Here is a 20,209-nt window from a genome sequence, read left to right as displayed (position 1 = left end):
TGTACCAATGCATGAGATAATAGACAGAAATCATTCAGATTCATATTATTCCTCAACCCATTTTCAAACCCTTGGCATCAGGTGACTAGCAAACATCCAAATCTAAAGGACCTAATATTGATAGCAATGGCCCACGAACCTCATTAGACTACTCAATGTCAGCTGTCAGCCTAGTAGCATCTCTACACTAGGCTCATCCAAGCAAGGCATCAATGTTGGGCCACTTATCTCAGTAGTTGTGGCCCTCAGGTATAATCTGGCAGGGAAATACAAAAACACAGACGATGGGGTTGTTGGTGTCAGCTGCTTCATTATCAGAGGATTTGCGAACACAGCTGAGTACTGGAATAGACAGCAAGCAGATCCCCTCCTGATTTTTATGATGGATGGGAGGTGACTTTTAAAGCAGCTAAAGATGGTTAAGTCATCTAAAAGGAACTCTAGCAGCAATGATTTTCTATGGCTACAATGACTGCCCTTTAAAAACTATAACAATCGGCTTCTGTAACTGGTAGGAATTATAGGGATTTCCCTTTGACAACAATGATCTCAGTTTCAATGGCTCATTGGTGCCATATCCACCTCATGACAGCATTCAGCTGAAGGGCAGCTACTCTCATCTCTTCTTAGACATGCAGCTACTCCATCAAGCTTGAGATATAGTCTGGACCTTGATGGCTGTGGAGAACCTGACTTAAATATCAAATCTTTTAAAACTGTTTCGCAGATAACACTTCAACACCACAGTGATATTACTTCTCCAATGCATGAAGCCTGATTTGTAATTGAGGAATAAAGTAGGTCATGAAATCTTTAGTCAATGAGGTAACACTCCTCTGCCTACTGGCTTTAAGAGTTCTCCATGAAATGGTCTGGACAGTCATACCCTGTTCGTTATGTTCTAATGGAACAACTTCAAACCCATTATTGTGGTAGGTCCTTAAGAGAATAACCGATTTTCAGGACAAGGGTGCCAAGCAATTTGTACAAGATATTCTATCATTCCCATAAAATACAGCTGCAGGCAAAGCATTTTATAAAACCCTCTTCCCCTTCCCACAAGGGCTGTAAAGTTCAAAGTCATAATTAAATCAATTACTAGCCCAAAATGAGACTCTCAGTCAGAAGCGTGAAGCCTCCTGCTTCCTATACAGCATGCCATTAGCAGACTCTGCAGAAACCACATCCTGCAGTTCAGTTCCCCAGTCTAAAAGCCTTTGTTATCTCTATGGTGTGTCGGACTCAGATCTCATTTCCTCATCTCTGCTGCAGGCATGTCATACACACAGAACAAATACTCTAAAGAATTATTACGTACTTACATGGCAAGCACATTTAACTGGCAGTGTTACAAATTTAAGGTTTACAGCCTCCCATCAATTTTAAATTATTACTCTTGCTCCCTCTGGATCCATGGAATCTTAGATTTTCCAAGAACAGGTAGGCAGGTGGCTTGCTCTTCATTCTCTGCCTGATGTTCAACATAGCAGAATTATTGTCTGCAAAGCACTAATATCATATAGAATAGAAATCTGTTGGTTAAACTCACAATTGATTTCAACGGAATACTCTGCAGAATTGCAGAGATTGTGAAGATTCTTGACTACCAAGGGGATGAAAGATTACTGGTGATATGCTGGTGTGTACAGTTGAGGTCAAAATCGGATGTGCCATGATCTTGTTAAATGATGGAGCCGGCTCGAACGATCGAGTGGCCTACTCTTGTTTCTTGTTCATATGCTGCATGAAAATGTATGTTACAGTTTATTCAAAGATTTAATTATTGTAAAACTTTAGGGCTTCCTAATCAGTATAAACTAACTTGCAAATAAGTTTAAGAGTGTGGTGCGTCTCCTGCCTTTATCCCAGTAAATACAAGAAATCACAGGTTTTTAAGGAATCTTGGTGAATCACAGAAGCGCTTCTTCTGAATGGTACAGAAACTGCTGCCAATGTGCTTTGGTAGTGAATGTTTAAAGGAGTGCATGGGATCTTGATCAAAAGGACTGTTTTGTTCTGGATGGTGTTGAACTTCTACAGTATTACTGGAGATGCTTTCATTGAGTCAAACAGAAAGTATTACATCACACTCCTGGTTTGTGCCTTGTAGATGGTGGATAGGCTTAGGGGAGTGAGGAGGTGAGTCAATTGCCACATAATTCCCAGTCTCCAACTTACTTACTTATAGCCACAATATTTATATGCCTAGTCCAGTTCAGTTTCCAGTCAATTCGCAATTCTGTTTGGAAGTTTGGAAGAGAGTACAGAGTAGAAAATAAATAATTTTCTACAAAAGGCATACTGCTCAAGGCCATAATCATATACATTTGGAACTCAAAATAAGCACCTGAAGAGGATGGGAAAAGGTCAGCTATAAGCCCATGACAGCGTGATGGACCTAAAAATGAGACAATAATTTCTTTCTCAAATTTGCTGCTTCATGGTTGCCAGGCTTCCATTTTTCTTTTAAATTTTAAACTAATCACCACAGATCTTCTATTTACAAGTACACTCAAAATTCTTGGGCTAAATTCCTCACTTTTAACTTTTAAAGTAAATTTGAAAGCAAATAGATGAATAATTGTGTAAAGAAAGTGTACACAGGAATCTACTGTGAGATTAACTGCTTCCGTAATTCATGGCATACAACCAGCATTTTTTGTGGGCAAGCAGTGACACATACATAATTAGGAATACGCTAGTTAGACTTATTTCCACAACTTACATAGATACAGCCTCAAGCATCCCAGCAGCTGTACTGATCCTTTGGCTGCCACTCCTCCCTTCTCCTCTTCACCCGTCCAACAAGATAAACCAAATAAGAAATTCTCCCGGGAGCAGGTACTTTCTCTTTTTATGTTTTCCATAGATCATCGCCATGCCTTTGGGCTTGTAAGTAACATGAATTTCAAATCCTTTCAAACCATTACAGAGAAGTTAGTCTTCTGAGCTCTCATCACATTACTATTCCAAAAAAAATTAAGCAAGAATGCTAGCTGATACACTTGAAGGATCAATGATTCTTGAATCAAGCTCAGATTGATGAACGAAAGTCTCCTTTATCCACAGGCTGTAAGGGTCCCAAGTGAATTAGGCTTAGGCAACAGTAGTCATATTTCTTGTAGCCGTAGGTTTACAGCATAAAACTGTTCCACACATAGTACTCATTTTCAATTGCACTCAGAAAACCTTTAAAAACTGAAAAAAAAATCATTCTAGAACAAAGCAAAATACTGGGAATGCTGGAAATCAACAACGGAAGCATCATAGGCCTAAAACATTAACTCTGCTTCTCTTTCTCTCGGCACAGCCGGACCTGCTCAGTACTTCCAGCATTTTCTGTAGAACAGTTAGAATTTCATCTAAGTTTGAGGCTTCACTCAACATCTAACTGTGCTGTAGTGCTCCCTGATTAGTTAGTACAAAAGCTGCTCCCGAGGACCAACATTCCTCTCTTTGAAACACACTACTCCACACAAATTAAAGTCATTAAAACTACTTCCAGTCTTGGAGTAATGCTATGCCATGTGCTCACCATTTAGTCTGCAGGATTATCTCATAGTACAGACAGATTGATTTTAACTTGCATTGACAGAGTGAAAATGGCAGCAGTAATCCACCCACTTATGATATACCCACTTACTTTGCTACCAATGACTTAAATGGAAAAGAAAGCAGATTGAATTTATAGCGGGAAGCCTATCCACTAGTTTCCAACCAACATTAAAACCTTACCATGCTATTTCTAGTTTCCCCCCACCCCAAGATGATGGCTTAATTTTGAGTATTTTCTGGTTTTATTTGGCAATAAGCTTGAAACATATTCTTGTGTTATTTATTTTTGATTCACAGACATCTTTGGTGAAACAAGCAAGCAACAATAAATTCCTGAACCATAAACGCGATGTAGTTTCCTATTATGTGTAGGTGTCAATTGGCCTTTTTCACCATGTCAGTCATAAGTTTTAAGAAGTCCCTCTTGCTCAAGAAACAGTTGGCAAGATTTTCCAAACTAATTAGAAATATCTACAAACAAAAATTGCCAAAAATAAAAAATTCCTTGATTAAAGATCATAAAGCAACTGAAATGTTGATAGTCCAGGAACTCCCTACCTACGTCCATGACACCACCCACGCCCTCCACCTCCTCCAGAACTTCCAATTCCCCTGGCCCCAAAACCTCATCTTTACCATGGATGTCCAGTCCCTATACACCTGCATTCCCCATACAGATGGCCTAAAGGCCCTCCGCTTCTTCCTATCCCGCAGGCCTGACCAGTCCCCTCCAATGACACCCTCAGACGCTTAGCTGAACTCGTCCTCACCCTCAACAACTTCTCTTTCAATTCCTCCCACTTCCTACAGACAAAGGGGGTGGCTATGGGTACCCGCATGGGCCCAAGCTATGCCTGCCTCTTTGTAGGTTACGTGGAACAATCCCTCTTCCGTACCTACAGTGGCCCTAAACCCCACCTCTTCCTCCATTACATTGATGACTGTTTCGGCGCCGCCTCGTGCTCCCACGAGGAGCTCGAACAGTTCATCCACTTCACCAACACCTTCCACCCCAACCTTAAGTTCACCTGGACCATCTTTAATACCTCTCTCTCCTTCCTGGACCTCTCTGTTTCCACCTCTGGCAACCACCTAGAAACCGATATCCATTTCAAGCCCACCAACTCCCACAGCTACCTGGAATACACCTCCTCCCATCCACCTTCCTGCAAAAATGCCATTCCCTATTCCCAGTTCCTTTGCCTCCGCCGCATCTGCTCCCAGGATGAGGCATTCCACTCCCGTACATCTCAGATGTCCTCGTTTTTCAAGGACCGCAACTTCCCCCCCTCAGTGGTCGAGAACGCCCTCGACCTTGTCTCCCACATTTCCCGCAACTCATCCCTCACACCCCCTCCCCGCAATAACAACGAAAACAGAATCCCCCTCGTCCTCATGTACCACCCCACCAACATCCTCCGACACTTCTGCCATCTGCAATCCACAATCCGACCCCACCACCAAAGACATTTTTCCCTCCCCACCCTTATCTGCTTTCCGGAGGGACCACTCTCTCCGTGACTCCCTTGTCCACCCCACACTCCCCTCCAGCCCCACCACACCTGGCATTTCTCCCTGCAACCGCAGGAAGTGCTACACCTGCCCCCATACCTCCCCCCTCACCCCCATCCCAGGCCCCAAGAAGACTTTCCACATCAAGCAGATGTTCACCTGCACATCTGCTAATGTGGTATACTGCACCTGCTGTTCCCGTTGTGGCCTCCTCTACATCGGGGAAACCAAGCAGAGGCTTGGGGGCCGCTTTGCAGAACACCTACACTCGGTTCGCAATAAACAACTGCACCTCCCAGTCGCGAACCATTTCAATTCCCCCTCTCATTCCTCAGACATCATGTCCATCCTGGGCCTCCTGCAGTGCCACAACGAGGCCACCCGAAGGTTGCAGGAACAGCAACTCATATTCCGCTTGGGAACCCTGCAGCCCAATGGTATCAATGTGGACTTCACAAGCTTCAAAATCTCCCCTCCCCCTACCGCATCCCAAAACCAGCCCAGCTCGTCCCTGCCTCCCTAACCTGTCCTTCCTCCCCCTATCCCCTCCTCCCACCTCAAGCCCCACCCCCATCTCCCACCTACTAACCTCATCCCGCCCCCTTGACCTGTCCATCCTCCCTGGACTGACCTACCTCCTCCCTAACTCCCCACCTACACTCACCTTTACTGGCCCCATCCCCGCCTCTTTGACCTGTCTGTCTCCTCTCCACCTATCTTCTCCTCTATCCATCTTCTATCCGCCTCCCCCTCTCTCCCTATTTATTTCAGAACCCCCTTCCCCTCCCCCATTTCTGAAGAAGGGTCTAGGCCCGAAACGTCAGCCTTCCTGCTCCTCTGATGCTGCTTGGCCTGCTGTGTTCATCCAGCTCTACAACTTGTTATCCCATAAAAATACTCAATGAGAGTATTCGAGTCCCTGCACATACTAAAAGTCAGGTGAGAGATAATACACATATATAAAAAATGATGAGGAAAAGGAATAGAGAATTACATTGGTGAAAAGCTACCATAAGGCCTATATATAAAAAAAAGTAGAACAAATCCACAGCTTAACACCAGATCTAAGAAAATTAGTGTATCATTACAAGAAGAAAAATGTTAACAAACTTGAAGAATAGGTATGTATTTGGCAACTGAGTTGCAATATAATTAAGTCTAGGCTGGTTGGAAAAATAACTATTTAAATGGGACAATGAGCACAAAAAACTGTGTGTATATATTGTTAGCTGCTTAAAATAGTGATATACAATACTACATTTGTAACATAAGTTTAAAAAAAGCACAGGATCAATTTCTGTGGGAACAGAATTGAAAAGTAGAGAGGTTATGTTAAGCCTGTAAAAACCTTGAACTGATAATAAGATCTTTAGCACACACAAAAAAGTTCAGAAATGTTCATAGAATCATAGAATCCTTACAATGTGGAAACAGGCCCTCCTAATTAGTTCTAGCATTTCTAATTAGTTTGGAAAATCTTGCCAACTGTTTCTTGAGCAAGAGAGACTTCCTAAAACTTATGGTGACTGACATGGTGAAAAAGGCCAATTGAAGTAACCAACACACCCCGATTCTACGGCCTCCCAAAAGTACACGAACCGGAAGCACCCCTTAGACCCATAGTCTCCCTACCAGGCACACCATCCATCACACAGATTAGCCAAGGAACTACAAAAGAGACTAAGGCACCTCGTCAACAAATCATCCCACTCAATCCATTCAGCCCAAGAGTTCCTCAATCCATTAAAGACATAAGGATAGATGACGATGAGACCATGGTATCGTTTGACGTCACTGCCCTATTCACATCAACAGACATACCGCTAGCAAGGGAAACAATGACAGCACTACCAGAACAAGAACAAGACCCCAGTGAAACCATCTCCACAGACAACATGCTGAAGCTACTGGACCTATGCCTCACCACCCACTTCACTTTCAATGGCCAAATATACGAACAGATCAACGGGACAGCCATGGGATCACCTATCTCAGGGCTAATAGCCGAGGCGGTGATGTAAAGACTGGAAAGTACGGCCCTTCCGCTAATCCAACCAAAACTATGGATACGCTGTGTGGATGACATCTTTGTCATCATTAAACGGATCAAACTAGAGGAGACACACAGACTAATAAACAACACCCTCCCCAGAATCAAATTCACCAGAAAGGAGGAGAAGAACAAACAGCTCCCATTCCTGGACGTCATGGTAGAGCGCAGGACAAATGGGGAATTCAAAATGAAAGTACACAGAAAAGCCACACACTTTTACGAAGTACTGAACTTCAACAGTAACCATCCTAACACACACAAATGAAGCTGCGTGCTAACATTATTTAAACAGGCAATAACACACTGCAGCAGCACAAAACTATACCAAGAAGAAGATGAATACCTCTTCCAGGGATTCAAGGACAATGGATATCCAAAAAACTGGGTCAGAAGATGCCTACTACACGAACAACACCAGGAAGATACCACACGCCCCAATACACTCATCATGCTACCTTATTTCAGGAACACATTAGAACTAACCACACGACTCCTACAACCACTGGGCATCAGAGTAGCACACAAACCCACATCTACCCTATGACAACTGCTCACCTGAACCCAAGATCCACTCCCCACTATGGACAGGACCAATGTCATATAGAAGATTCCCTGCAGAGACTGTGACAAACACTACATCGGACAAACAGGAAGGAAATTAACAACAAGGGTACACGAACACCAATTGGCTACAAAAAGACATGACCAATACTCACTCATCTACTCATCTCTATCCACATGGATAAGGAGAACCACCAATTCAATTGGGACAACACCAAGATCCTGGGACAAGCAAAGCAAAGACAGGCATGGGGGCTCCTCGAAGCCTGGTACTCCATGTAGAAAGCCATCAACAAAGACATAGAACTTGACCCTATATACACTCCATTGCAAAGGAAAACCGGAAGTGCGGTAATCCAGCTCAACGGACTCCAGAGTTTAAAAACCAGGAAGGAAAACACAATGGCGCTTTATCAGAGGCTGCACTGATGATGTTACCCTGCAGGGTAATGAAACATCTGCAGAACAACAAAGAACCAGCTCGGCAAGCCAACCAACCACAACATCCACAACCCGAGCTACACGTCTACTCCAAAACCTTAAACAGGCCCTTCAGCCCAACAAGTCCACGCCGACCCACAGAGCATCCCACCCAGACCCATCCCCCTATAACCCACCTAATCTACACATCCCTGAACGCTACGGGCAATTTAGCATGGCCAATCCATCTAGCCTGCACATCTTTGGGCTGTGGGAGGAAACCAGAGCACCCGGAGGAAACCCACGCAGTCACCGGGAGAATGTGCAAACTCCACACAGACAGTCACCCGAGGGTGGAATTGAACCCGGGAGCTGTGAGGCAGCAGTGCTAACCATTGAGCCACCATGCTGCCCTAAATGTTTGTGTGCTCTGGATACTATGTAATTTAAAGGATTACACAAAGTAAAGTCGCCACAGTCTTTATGGACCAGAGGGCTGCTCTCTTACCAGAGAGATGAGAAGTGTGGTTGAACCTGATGGTTACCACACTTCAGGCAAGGGGAGAGATTGAGAAGGGGAGTCCCAATGATAGTTTCAGTCGATGCGGGAATTGAACCCACGCTGTTGGCATCACTCTGCATCGCAAACCGACTGTCCAAACAAATGAGATAACCGACTTGACACAAGGAGATAGAATGCGAATAAGGTAGAGTACCCAGCCAAAATAAATAGCACCGCTATGAAGTAACCAGAACTCAGTTGTTATACATGGACAATCTGAAAACTACAATTGTGAAATTAATTATCCTAAAATATAGTTTCTTGTGTGAAAAAAATATTCTGACACACAAAGCTTTTTCTCTGTTATTTCAAAGTAAAATTGTGAAAAAGTTTCTTAACAACTATAAAATATGTTTGAATCTTAGTTTCTCATCAGAATATAAAGTGGTGCCATTAAATGTAAAAACTCAGAAAATTAAAGAGTGCATGAACCGCTTCCAACAGCATTACATGAAATACATGAATACATCTAATTGGATACATGAAATCAAGAGTATAAATTTCAGATTTGTTTTTATTGGAATACAAACACTCCCTTTACATGCTGGCAAACGCTGCCTCCCTACAAAGTCACAATGAAAACATCTTGGTCAAAATAATTTCTGTCTCTACACAAATAGTCATTATCATTAATAACTTGGGGAGAGAGATGCTGAAAACAAGACAATGTCCTCGGTTATTTGTGGTTCATGTCTTAAATTAACAGTTCCTGTGGATGCTGACTGAGGAGTGTATTTAATCAAATTTTTTTTTTAAATTAAGTGGGCTCAATATTTAATTATTTATTTAACATCCTGGTTATGTGAGTGACTGAAAGAAAGAGAACACGAGAAGTCAATATTCCCCGTCATCTGTTTTAATGAACAACGAATAGTGGCAGTGAGTTGTAAGTTGTACTTCCATCATAGAGTTGTGTACACAAAGGTTTTGTGCCAGAATATAGTGGATAATATACTGTCAGATACTGAACCAGTCCATGTCCAAATGCAACAAGACATGGGCACTATCCAAACTTGGGCTGACAAGTTTCAAGTAGCGTGTGCCACTGAAATGTTTGGCAATGACCATCTCCAACAAGAGAAAATCTAACCAGTACCCCTTGACTTCAATGCCATCACCATTACTGAATTCCCGATTGTCAGCATCCGGGGGTGACAGTTGACCAGAAACTGAACTGGCATAGTCATAAAACTACAGTATCTAGAAATCATGCAGCAACTAACTCACCTCCTGAGTCCCCAAAGCCTGTCCACGATCTACGAGGCACAAGTCAGGAATCTGATGGCATACTCCCCACTTGCCTAAATGAGTGCAGCTCCAACAATCCTCAAGAAGCTTGACAACATCCAAGACAAAGCAGCCCGCTTAATTTGCACCACATCCAAACATTCACTCCCTCCACCACCAACTTTTGGGAGTAGCAGTGTGTACCATCTACAAGGTGCACTACAAAAATTCACCTCTTCAGATAGCACCTTTCAAACACATGACCACTATCATCTATAAAGACAAGAGAAACAGATGCATGGGAACAACACTACTTACAAGTTCCCTTTCCAAATCACTCATCATCCTTACTTGGAGATAAATTGCTAATCCTTCAGTGTTGCCCAGTCAAAATCCTGAAACCCTTCCTAATCGGATTGTGGCTGCACACACAACAAATGCAGCAGTTCAAGAACGCAGCTCACCACCACCATCTTCTCAAGAGCAACTCGGGGCAGACAACAACAGAAAAAAAGGAACATAGGAGCAGAGTAGACGTTTCAACTCTTCAATGGTGCCACAATTTTAGATCATGGAAGATCATCTACCTCAATGCCATATTTCTGTAATTTCCCCATAGCCCTTGATGGCGTTAGCTCATTGAACCTATTTTAATGACTAGAATTTCCTACTCCAGAAAGCTATGGAAATTCAAAGGTTCACTACTGAGTGAAAACGTTTAGCCTCATCTCATTCCTGAACAATTTACCTTTTATTCAGAGACTGTGTCCCTTGATTCTATACCTCAATAATGGGGAAACATCCTTTCCAAATCAACTCTGTTTATCCCTTTTGAAAAATTCCATCTTTTCATGAGATCATCTCTCATGCTTCCGAATTCCAAAGGGTATAGGCCCAGTCTCCTCAATCTTTTCTCTTAGGACTGTCTCACCAACTCAGAAATAAGTCTAGGAAACCTCCACTGCACTACCTCAATGGCAGGTATCTCCTTCAGGCAAGCAATCAGAACAGTACATAAAACCCCAGCTGCAGTCAGACTAATGTTCTATATAACTGAAGTAATATTTCTTTGCACCTACGTTCAAATCCAAATCTTGTGATTAAAGGTCAGCATTTCAGTTGCCGTCTGAAATGCTTGCTGCATCTACATGTTAGCTTTCAGTGATTTTTAAACATCTCAACCTATGGTCCCTTTGAGGAGAAAACTTTATAATCAGTCCCACTTAAGAAATACACTGCACCTTTGTTCTTCCTACTAAACTGGATAGCCTCACATTTGTCTGCATTCTCCTCAGCGTTGGAAGTATTATGCTAACAATCAATTTGGGATTGTCATTTGGGACTGTAGTATGGTGCACTTGCACGCACCGGGAAGCTACATACATTAATACACAGGGCCCTGTCGTTTACACAAAAAATGTACACATATTGCACCTATCTCAACACAACAGAAGAGGTGATAACCATTCTCTGGTTTATATCGCAGAGCACTGTTTTGAACAATCAGAATCACCTACATTGTTTATAATTTAAACAAAGTGTGGTATTTAACTGTCAATCATCATTAACTGGTGCACTCTCCTCAGCAATGCCTGTGCCGATTAAAGTCCACTTGCCAACCAAACAGCACTGTTCTTTCAAATAGTTTCAATGTCCTTTTCCCTTTGTTCTGGTATTTCCTGTGAATTGGCCTCAAGTGCAAGACAAGAAGCTTCAACCAAATGTGTGTCTTTTTTTCCATCTATACTGATGGGATGGAGGTAGCAATGGTCATGGAAATTTAACAGGACAGTAAACTAGAATCCCATGTTAATGTTTTAGGGACATGGGTTCAAATCCCACCACAGCAGATGGTAAAATTTAAATTCACTAAAAATCTGGAATAGAAATCGAGTCAAATAGTGACCATGTATGACCGCTGTTAATCGTCATAACAACACATCTGGTTCACCAATGTCCAATGGAGAAGCAATTCTGCAACCATTATCCAGTCTGGCCTACATGTGACTCTAGATCACAGCAACGTGGTTGAATCTTAACTGCCTTCTGGGCAATTACAGATGCGAATAAATGTTGGTCTAGCCAGCAACAACCACATCCCATGAACAAGTAAAACAGAAATTTTGTACTTCTAAATTACTATTTGTATTCACATTACATTAATATTATACTATGTTCTTGCCCACTTACTCCTCCTACCTAGATTTCCTTGAAGTCTTTTTACATCCTCCTCACAGCTCATATTCCAACCAAGATTTGTATCACCTGCAACTTGGAAATATAATAGTTGTTCCACAATCAAATACAGAAGTCAAATTGAGCCTTCAAGTCATCATGAACCGTGTGATGACATATATGACATATAATGAATATTTTTATACAGTATGTACTGGATTGTTATAAATCAGGCATGATTCTCTGTTAAAGATACTGCTGGAGATGAAATGGACAATAAAATTGATGGTTATATTCTATTTAGAAGCTGTATGCCAATATTTCATAAAATATACAACTCTATTTAGTCTGAAACCTATTTTGCCTAATTAAGAATGTTTAAAAAAATACAGTTCTACAAAGGTCTCAATGTTGTCGAGCAATATGCCATGTTTTCTTTCATATATTCTTTTGCTACTTAACTATGCCTTAACATACCAGCAAACTTTCCATAGTTCCAGAGCTCAATATCTATATGACAGCCATATTCTAGAAATCAACCCTGAAATAAAACGTTAATTGCTGCTATTTGCTGCTCTCATTTTTAAAAAGCAGCATTTCCAAAGCTGCGTCAGAATGAAGACTTTGGTTTAACTGGTAAAATGAGATAGAGCCACAGTAGGAGACGTCAGCATAAAAAGAGAATTTAAACAGCTTCAATATAGAGAAATTAACTGTTTTGTAATGAAATAGCAAGAACTGCAGATCTTGGAGTCAGAGATAACAAAGTGGAGCTGGAAGAACACAGCAGGCCAGGTAGCATCAGAGGAACAGGAAAGCTGACGTTTCGGGTCAGGGCCCTTCTTCAAAAAAGGATCCCAACCTGAAACATCAACTTTCCTGTTCCTCTGATGCTGCCTGGCCTGCTGTATTCCTCCAGCTCCACACTTTGATTTTTGTTTTATAATGAAGTTGTGTTACCAATCATAGGTAGCATTTTGCCCAGCAAAAGCAAGAACTGAATGGCACAGGTTAATATGATCGATGCTTATAAGACACATAATTGTGATTGTATTTTAACACCCAATTTAAATTGCTAAATTGATATTGCTAAAAGTTACTTCACACCCATTTAGGAAAAGTGCAGACAACCAACTCAGGTTCTCAATAGCCATTATAGTAGCTGGTTATGGCTGGTTAAAAAATCCAGCAGTTGATGCTATGATGATCTGAAACCAAGATCAATGAACAAACATCTGAAGTGTAAAACAGTCCTGTTCGGCCACTCTTACAGATACTTCATCACACTGTCAGAACAGTTCAAAAGTGGTTTAAAACAAAGCATGTGTTTAGAAGTTCAAAACTTCTCTCAGATCAGGTGCTCGAATAGGATTGATTAAAAATGAAACAATCGGAAATGCCATGTTCAGGTAAAGATAGTAATTCAAGCTGAAGTTGCCAACTTGATTTCAAAGATCAAAATGAAAACCCGAAGTGTGCCCCTATGCAACCTTTAGCAGAGCTGTAGATTGATTAATGCACTTTCAAACTCAGCCCCTTTGTTAAGGCTTGATTGTGGTCGTTCGGAATCTACAAGTCTCAAACTATAGCAGTTCCTGTACACACATTTCAGGTCAGTGTTCTAAAAACAGATGTGTGATAATCACAGGTAACCAGAGATGTTGTCTTGTGTAAAATAGTTGCTTACACGATGACTCCAGTCATAAAAAAGGCTTTGTCAAATGGAGGATAAAGTTTTTAACCCAAATGTCCATACAGTTACAGGAGTGCTTCACTACTGAAAACAATCAAAACAAGATCATCTGCATTAACCTTTCAAGTCCATTATGACTCTTTTTCACTTTACACAAATGCTGCCAGACCTGCTAGGTTTCTCCAGCACTTTCTGTTTATGTGTCAGGCCTCCAGCATCCACTGTACTTTTATTTTAAGATAACCTGCGCAGATAGCCAAATAGTCACTGAACCACTAAAAATCTAGCCTCACAATTTCAGGACACTATGGAAGCAGATTTATCATGGTTAAGGAGCTTTTTTTGTCAACTAGACAAATTGATCTTGCTGGGTTCTTGAGGACTAGGGTTTAAAGTTAAGTTGTCCTGCAAGTACATCAACAAATTGGGCAAAAGCTTTAACACCCATTTGACCTAACCTTTGAGCAGTGAGAAGAATGCTACCAGGAAAGTTATACAATATTAAACATAAAGTATAAGAAATAAAGTCAACCCCCTTTTATATCCAATAGCGCCATTAAGACATCAGAAAACTTCACTTGGAGACACTTTTCTCAAAACAAGGACAAACATTTCAAAATCAAGGCGTTGCTTAAATGGAATCTAATGTTGGTAACCAGGAGTAGATTAGTGAATGAACAAGAATTAGTGCACACTCAGACATGGGCAGCTGAATTTTTGATGATCTCAAGTTTACAGAGAGTAGACATTGAAGTCTAGCCATGAGCATATTAAAATAATCAAGTCTACAGCAAAGAAAAGCACTGATGAGGGTTTCAGCAGCAAATAAGCTGAGCCACAGATACAGGAATAGATTCAGGAAACAGTTAAATGACTAGTGGCCATTCAGCCACCATGTCTGTGTTGAGTCAGGTCAGGTAATATTATAGAGGCGAAAACAGACTGTCTTAGTGATGGCCCAAATATGCAGATTGAAGTTCATCTTGAAGTTAGATACGACAACCAAACAAAATATCACAATCACAGAATTGTTAAGGTGCTGGAGGCAGCCATTCAGCCCATTGCGCTACAATTTTTTTGCCGAGTGCCAACTCCTGCCTTTACCACACATCCCTGCACACCATTTCTATTGAAATAATCATCAAATGCCTTCTTGAATGCCTCAGGCCCTAACTACACACCATGTGAAAAACTTCTTTCTCACATCACCCTTGCTTCATTTGCGTATCACTTTTAAGATATGCCCTCTAATTTCTTTACCTTTGAGTGAGAATAGCTTCTCCCTATCTACTTTATCCAGCTTACCTTTGATTTTGAAAAAATCTCTATGAAATCTTTTCTCAGCCTTCTTCTCTCAAAGGAGAACAATCCTAACTTTTTCGATCTATCTTCAAAACTGAAGATTCTCATTCCTAGAATCATTATTTTAAATTGCTTCTGTGATTTTTTCCTATAATGTGGCATCCACACACAATACTTCAGCTGAGGTCTAACAAGTGTCTCGTACAAGTTCAACATCACCTCCTTGCTCTTGTACTCTATGCCCCTATTAATAAAGCTGACAACACTATGTTTTATTAACTGCCATCTCCATCTGTTCTATCACCTTCAATGATCTATATATATTAAAATATATATATATTTTATATGTATACACACCCAAGTCCCTCTGCTCCAACACCCTTTTAGAATTGTACCCTTTATTTTATATTGCCTTTCAATGTTCTTCCAACCAAAGTGTATCATCTCACACTTCTCCGCATTGAATTCCGTCTGCTAACTATCTGCCCATTCCATTGACTTGTCAATGTCCTTTTAGAGCTCCACACTGTCCTCCTCACAGTTTACAATTCTTTTAGTGTCATCTACAAACTTTGAAATTGTTCGCTGCACACCCAGATCTAGATCATTAATATGTATCAGGAAAAGCAACGGTCCCTGGGGAACTCCACTACAAACCTTTCCCCAGCCGAAAAATATCCATTGACCGTTATTCTCTATTTCTGATCACTCAGCCAATTTGGTATGCATCGTGATACCATCCCCTTTATACCATGACCTATCATTTTCCTCAAGTCCATTGTGTGGCACTGTAGCAAAAGCCTATGGGAAATCATGTATTTCACATCAAAAACATTATCCTAATTGACCCTTGCTGTTATGTCTTCTAAAAACTCCAACAAATTGGCTAAACACAATTACCCCTTTAGAATGCCAGAAGTCTAGTTCACACTCACACAGTCACTAGCAAAAGGAACGGAATTGCTTAATGGGGAGGGGTTGGGGGCTTGTGCAGGGACTGAAACCATGGCTTTGGCCCTCACAATATTTAATTGAGGGAAAGCTCTATTCATCAAGCACTGGATATCAGCTCTGAAAGTCGTCACTTCTCTACATAAAGAAACAGGATGGATATAAAAACTGTAAGCCCTCCATCCTTAAGGCTCCAATCAGGAGGAAGTTATCAAATTTAGATATGATTAGCTCACAAGTTTACTCAGAAGAACACAGTCATGCAGATGAGAAAGATACCAGAATGATATAGAATTCTATAACTTATCTCAGCAGCCTTGGATCCGAAGATCAGCAGGATCTCCATGCTAGTTGTTATAATCAATCAATCAAAGCCAAACACACTCCAGTTGTGGACTGTCATGATATTTCCCCCACAGCCCACATTAGATGGAAGATCTTAACAACTAAAATACTGAAAATGCTAAATACTCTATTTTCTGTTTTGCTGCTTGAAAATAAACAAGATTGAAATGATAATTAACTAAAACAAGCTGTAAAACATAAATAATGCAGGAGGACAAGGCATTTTTCTTTCAAAGGCTATTATTTTATGACTACATAAATTACTCTAGGCAAACTGAATTTAAAATAGAAGCACACATGATCCTCCAGGAGATCTTACTGGAGGAATTTTGTTATTGATGACAGTTTCTAGAAATTCGTGAGATCTTTCTTTCTTATCCCAGTGAAATGCAATACATTTTGTGATGAAAAGGCAATGGCTACAAATTTATGTTGTAGAGTACTTGTCAATGAAGGTTTAAAGCATTCGCTCGAAATTTATTCCTCTATTATTTTAGCACTGATGTTAACCATTCATTTCTATCAGGTTAACATTACTGCTAAAATATCAAAGCAAGAAAAACCCAGGAGAAAAGTCTTAAGGATCTGCACACTAACACTATCCCATCATTTTCAAGGAAATATGAATAGGAAATTAATACCTACCATGAATTTGGCATCTCCTTTGGAAAGCGTGTTTGTGACAAAATTTATCGCTTCCAGGCATTCCACAACTGGATTGAGAAGTTTTGGCTGCAGGTAAAACCCAACAAAAATGTCAGAGCTATAGTTTATTCAGCTTTTGTAAATATTATTTATTAGGGCAGTTGCTAGGTTTATTTACCATCTAAGAAAAATTCTGCTTGAACTTATTGGTGCTTCACAACCACGGCACTATGCTTATTGCACAATGTTCTAATTGCTTCAAATGCTCCTGTTACCAATACTTCACTCAAATATTACACAATTCAAAATGTAGTCTACAGAGACAACCCTAGTTTGGAAAAACAAATTGATTGCTGTGTCAGAGACAGTAGGTTGCTGTGTGTTTCTTAAAATAAATATTTCAGCAATTAGAAGAGATAGAAGAACAGGAGTAGGCCCCTCAAGCCTGCTCTGCCATTCAACAGGATCATGGCTGATGTCATTTTTCACTTCCACTTTACTGTGTTTTTGCTGTAACCCTTGATTCCCCTACTGATCAAGAATCTATCTTAGCTTTAAAAATACTCAAGGACTCTGTCCCCACAGCTCTCTGTGGCAAGGAGTTCCAAAGACACACAACCCTCTGAGAGAAGAATTTCCTTCTCATCTCAATCTTTACTCTGAGACTATACCCTCTGGTCCCAGACCCTCCCATGAGTGGAAACAGCCTCTCAGCATTTACCTTATTAACCCCCTTCAATGAGATCACCTCTCATTCCTCTATATCCCAACATGTTTAGCCTTTGCTCATAAGACAATCCCTCCAAACCAGTGAACCTTCTCTGAATTGCCTCTAATGAAATAATTTCTTTCCTGAAATAAGGGGACCAAAACTGCTCACAGTACTCCAGATGTGGTCTCACCAGCATCTTATCCAGTTGCAGAAAGACTTCCCTGCACTTATACTCCAAGCTCCTTGAAATAAGGCCAACATTCCATTAGTCTTCCAGATTACCTCCTGCACCTGTATGCTAGCTTTCTGTGGTTCGTGTACAACTCCGCCCAAAGTCCCTTTTGACTGGCCGCTTTCTGCAGTTTTTCTCCATTTAAATACTATACTATTCCTGTGTTCTCCCTTTCAAAATGAACAACTTCACATTTTCCCACATCATACTCCATTTGACAACTTTTTGCCTACTAACTTAACCTATCAATGTTTCTCCATAAACTGTTTGTTCCCCTTTGGCAGGAATTTCACTTCCTTGACAGAACACTACTGTGTTAGTAGCGTTCTGTCAGCAATGATCATATCAATTCAGTAAACTGCGTTTGATACAATTTGTTGCATGCTAAATTTCCAAGGCTTTTTGTTGTAAACCTAAAAGACATTCATGGGGTTGCAAGCGGCTATATTAGAAATAATACTGCTTTGGCATTGAAGCTTTCTGAATGTAACTTTAAAGAAAATATCCCACGTATTGCAGTTTGAAACCAATCTAAATTAAGAAATGAAAGAAAAATAAAATGAAGCCTGGAGTTTAAAAAACAGTCAGGCTGAATATATTCCTCAGAAGAAATATTTCATGATTAACCGAAGACATTTTTACAAAGAATATCCTGGCTAGTTCTTTTAAATTCGTAAAGTTTCTTTAATTCTTTACTTAGAGTTTTAAAAGGAACTTGTGAATGGCAGAAACAGGATATATTCTGTGGTGCAAGTTTCTGAAAAAAAAACTGAATGATCTTTATCCATAGAATCCTTAAGCGTGGAAGCAGGCCATTTGGCACATTGAGTCCACACCCACCCTCTGAAGCGCATCCCACCCAATGATTACTGAACAGTCTGACAAGATAAATGAAAAATTATATTTACAAAATCCCTCTCACTTCCATTCTTCAACCTCTCTTTCATCATCACAATGACAATGTGTGCTTCTTGAAGGTTAGTCATTTTTTTCCCATTCGTGGGACATAGACGTTGCTGAGTGGCCAGCATTTATTGCCCATCCGTCGTTGCCCCCGAGAAAGTGGTAGTGGGCTTCTTGAACTGCTGCAGTCCACGTGTTGTGGACTGACCCAAAATGCCATTAGGGATGGATCTGCAGGATCTTGAACTGGTGACAGTGAGGGAATGACAATGTATTTCTAAGTCAGGATAGTGAGTAGTTTGGAGGGAAACTTGCGGGTGTTATCATTATTTGCTTCCTTTGACCTTCTAGATGGAATTAGTTGTGGCTTTGAAACATACTGTCTAAGGATCTGTGGTGAATTTCTGCAGTCATCTTGTAAATAGTACACGCTGCTGCTACTGAACGTCGGTGGTGGAGGGGGTGGACGTTTGTGGATGTGGTGCCAATTAAGTGGGCTGCTTTGTCCTTAATGATGTCAAGCCTCTTGAGTGTTGTTGGAGCTGCACTGATCCAAGCAAGTGGAAAGTATTCCATCACACTCCTGACTTATGTCTTATCCATAACGGACAGGCTTTAGGGAGTCAGAAGGTGAGTTACGTGCAATATTCCTGTACCTTTGACATGTCCTTGTGTTTATACGAGTCCAGTTGAATTTCTGGTCAATGGTAACCCCGAGGATGTTAATAACGTGGGATTCAGTGATGGCCATTGAATGTCAAGTGGCAGTGGTTAAATTATCTCTTATTGGAGATGGTTACCGCCTGGCATTTATGTGGTGTGAATGTTACTTGCTTCTTGTCAGCCCAAGGCTGAGTATTGTCCAGATCTGGTTGCATTTGAATGTGGACTGCTTCAGTATCTGAGCATTTGTGGATGGTGCTCAATATTGTGCAATCATCGGCAAACAGCTCCCACTTCTAACGTTATAATGGAGTGAATGTCATTGCTAAAGCAGCTGAAGTTGGTTGGGTCTAGGACACTAGCCTGAAGAACATCTGCAGAGATGTCCTGCAGCTGAGATGACTGACCTCCAACATCTTCCTATGTGCAAAGTACAATTCCAACCAGAGTTGAGTTTGTCCCCCGATACCGATTGATTTTTGTTTTGCTAGGCCTCCTTGATGCCACTGTTAGTCAAATGCGGTCTTGATATCAAGGGTTGGCAGTCTCTCCTCATTTTTGGAATTCAGCTCTTTTGTCCATGCTTGAACCAAGACTGTAATGAGGTCAGGAGCTGAGTGGCCCTGGCAGAACCCAAACTGGGTGTCACTGAGCAGGTCATTGCTGAGCAGGTGCTGTTTGATTGCACTGATGATGAC

At 41.0% G+C, this 20,209-nt stretch overlaps 1 protein-coding gene across 1 annotated transcript in view; it reads right to left on the bottom strand.

Moving 5' to 3' along the window:
- polb (polymerase (DNA directed), beta) overlaps positions 1-20,209 on the bottom strand; it is a 104,089-nt gene that overhangs the window by 44,249 nt on the left and 39,631 nt on the right. Inside the window, exon 11 of the mRNA XM_020527993.2 lies at positions 17,002-17,088. Within this exon, the coding sequence (XP_020383582.1) occupies positions 17,002-17,088 (87 nt within the window). The remainder of the gene's footprint in view (positions 1-17,001; positions 17,089-20,209) is intronic.

Source organism: Rhincodon typus, chromosome 40, assembly GCF_021869965.1.
Source record: "Rhincodon typus isolate 14 chromosome 40, sRhiTyp1.1, whole genome shotgun sequence".
In the NCBI taxonomy this organism is placed as follows: domain Eukaryota; kingdom Metazoa; phylum Chordata; class Chondrichthyes; order Orectolobiformes; family Rhincodontidae; genus Rhincodon; species Rhincodon typus.
This window is presented reverse-complemented; position numbering and strand designations above follow the sequence as displayed.